At 34.9% G+C, this 2,982-nt stretch overlaps 1 protein-coding gene across 1 annotated transcript; it reads right to left on the bottom strand.

Moving 5' to 3' along the window:
• On the bottom strand, window positions 1-2,600 carry LOC123228744 (putative pentatricopeptide repeat-containing protein At1g12700, mitochondrial). Its single transcript, XM_044654206.1, has 4 exons — window positions 940-2,600; window positions 641-882; window positions 257-339; window positions 1-151 (listed from the first exon to the last, which is right to left on the bottom strand). Exons 1-4 carry the CDS (start codon window positions 2,534-2,536, stop codon window positions 1-3), a joined length of 2,073 nt encoding a protein of 690 aa, XP_044510141.1. The 5' UTR covers window positions 2,537-2,600.
• Window positions 2,601-2,982: the final 382 nt, after the last annotated feature.

Below are 2,982 nucleotides of genomic sequence, written 5' to 3'. Positions count from 1 at the left end.
TCAAGGACCCTCTAGTGATGGATCACAAGTGAGATACCCTTCTACCAGGAAAGCAGCATCATCATCGAAGTTCAACTTAGCATCAGCTACCACCAACTTCTTACTAGAGGCTTCATCAAGGGGATTCATCTTTCCAAAGAAATAAAGATTCCTACTAACATTGATTGGTAAAAACGAACAAATGTAGAGACTATATTTATGTATGTATATTACAAGTAGCACTAAGAGTACACAGATGAGACATTCATGTTCATACCATTTCTCAATAGCATCATTTTGATCAGTGGCCTTAGGTGCTAAACCATCTACAACCTTAAGAGCATCTTCGTCAGTATTTTCCTTTGAAAACAAAAATAGGCAACTGTCAGAAACAAAGATGTATACTAATATAGCAACTTGGTAGTCAAGCCAAATCAACAGAGATGAAGACAAAATCTATAACTTCAATTATATGACTTCTTCATTAATGGATTCACATAAATACAATCACCACTACAATGTTGGCACACACCTTTACATGGAAACTTTAACGTTTGCCAGGGCTCTCTTGATAAGCTATACTCCCCTGGAAAATGCACTTACTCAACAATCAACATCCTGTTGGTTCTTGGGTTGAAAAGGATGGTAGCAAATTCAGGACTTCACGATAATCTTCATGCTTTCCCAGTAAATCTAATATTATTGAACCTATGGATGCATCTGGTTTCACATTTCTCTCTTTCATTTTGTGAAGAAGTTCCGCCACTTTAAAAGTCTCATTATTCTGCAAGAATCCAGACATAAGCGTTTTGAAAGTGACCAAATCTGGCGCAACACCATTTTGCTCCGTATCTGAGAACCATTTACTTGCCATTTCTAACTTTCCTTCCTTACAAAATCCATGCATTATAATGTTATATGTAATAACATTAGGAACAAAGTCATTACTATGTAATCTGTTGAACATTTCCCAAGCAATATTGAGTCTCCCTGTTTTGCACAACCCATTAATGAGACAATTGAAAGTTGTGATGTTAGGTTGAATGTTTCGATTTATTAAAGTATGGAACAGTTCAACAGCCTCCAAAACACAACCATTTTTGCAATACCCATCAATAAGAATATTATACGTAAATAAATCGGGAGGCAAATTACTAAGTTGCATCTTACCAAATAGCTTTTTTGCATGTCCGACATTACCGTTCATAAAAAACCCAGATAGCAAGGTACTATAAGTAACAACATCTGGCCTAACTCCCCCTGAAGTCATTTCCTCATAAAGATTCAAGGCTTCATCAATTTTTTTATTCTTGCAATACCAATTGATCAGAGTATTAAAGCTAACTACATCAGGTGTGCATCCCATACTCAATATTGAGGCTAAAACTAACTTAGCATCATCAATTTTATTTGTCAAGCATAAACCATCCATCAAAATATTGTAGCTAAAAACATCAGGCTTACACCCCATACTTGCCATGGAATCAAATAGCCTTCTAGCATCATCAATTTGACCTGCCAAGCAAAAACCACTCAAAAGTGTGTTATAAGTTATTGTGTTGGGACAAACACCTCTATTAATCATTAGTTGGAACAACCCATTGGCTTCGTCCATCTTTCCATTGATACAGAGCTTATCAATTACCACGTTAAATGTCACCACATTAGGTTTTACACCTTCCTCCAACATCTCTATAAACAAAGTTTTAGCCTCCTCCCAATTAGATGTATTACACAAACCATAAATTAGAGTGGTGTAAGTAATCACGTTTGGATTAATGCCCTTGGTCTTCATTTCTGAAAACAGTTTCTTTGCCTTGTCTACTAACCCATATTTGCAAAGACCATCAATAATTGTAGTATAGCAAACAATATTAGGCTTACAAATGACACCAAATTCACCATTCCCTTTATTCATTTCTTCAAACAACTGAAGCGCAACAGTGACATTACCAGTTCTACACAACCCAGTAATCAAAGTCCCAACTGTAACCACATCCGGTCTACAACCAACCGAAACCATTTTCCTAAAAAATTCAATGGCCTTCTTAATCTTGCCCGCCATACAAAGACCATTAATCAGCCTGTTAAAAGTCGAAGCGTTTGGGTGAAAACCCCTCCTAAGAATACTCCCAAGAACTACAAAACCATCAGAATCGCGTGCCATTTTGCTTAAGCAATCAATTAAAATATTCAAAATAAAGAAATCCGGCAACAACCCAGCTGAAATGAATCTCGTGTACATCACAAGAAGTTGATCAAAATGTTTTTTCTTAACAAGTGCAGAAAACAAAATACTGAAGGAAGACATAGCAGGAGTTGGGTGCATATGAATCATATAATTGAAGGAATCAAAAGCTTCATCAAGAGAAAAGTTACCTGACCTGCAGTTTACACGAAGGAAATTATAAAGTTGAGAATGGTGCTTAAGAGTGGAGATGTGTTTGGGTGGTGATTTGGTGTGTTGATTTTGGGAAAGTGAAGAAAGAATAGATGAAGATGAAAATCTAACATTGAAAGATGATTTTGAAGAAACAAGTGAAGTTTTAAGAAACATTTTCAGAGGACTTTTGAGAATTGGGAAGAAGAGTGTTGAAAAAAAAAAACCCTAAATTTTTTTTTTGAAACAAATCAGGTCGATTCGGGTTTATTAAAGCATGAACTACATCTATAAGACATTTTACGGTCAAACATTTCTTTTTCAATATATAGTTTCTCTTCAAATTTTCATTATTAATTAACAATATATTAATCAAAATTTAACATGTAAACTACCTCACTGTTAATCAAGAATCAAAATTTTTCGATTACATACATTAATTAATAAGGCACTTCATTTTGCATATTCACAATTAGTAATATATTTAAGGGAAAAAGGACTATTTCCCACCCAACTTTTAATCTAAACCCAAAATCATAACTATGACGCATAGAAAACCCAAACACCCACCCATGAACTAATTCCATCTAAATTTTCAGTTAAGGACAGGGGTAAAATCATTA

The sequence above is a fragment of the Mangifera indica genome, chromosome 11 (genome assembly GCF_011075055.1).
Source record: "Mangifera indica cultivar Alphonso chromosome 11, CATAS_Mindica_2.1, whole genome shotgun sequence".
NCBI classification, from domain to species: Eukaryota; Viridiplantae; Streptophyta; class Magnoliopsida; order Sapindales; family Anacardiaceae; genus Mangifera; species Mangifera indica.
Note: the sequence above shows the minus strand (reverse complement) of the source record. Positions and strands in the feature narration are given on the sequence as shown.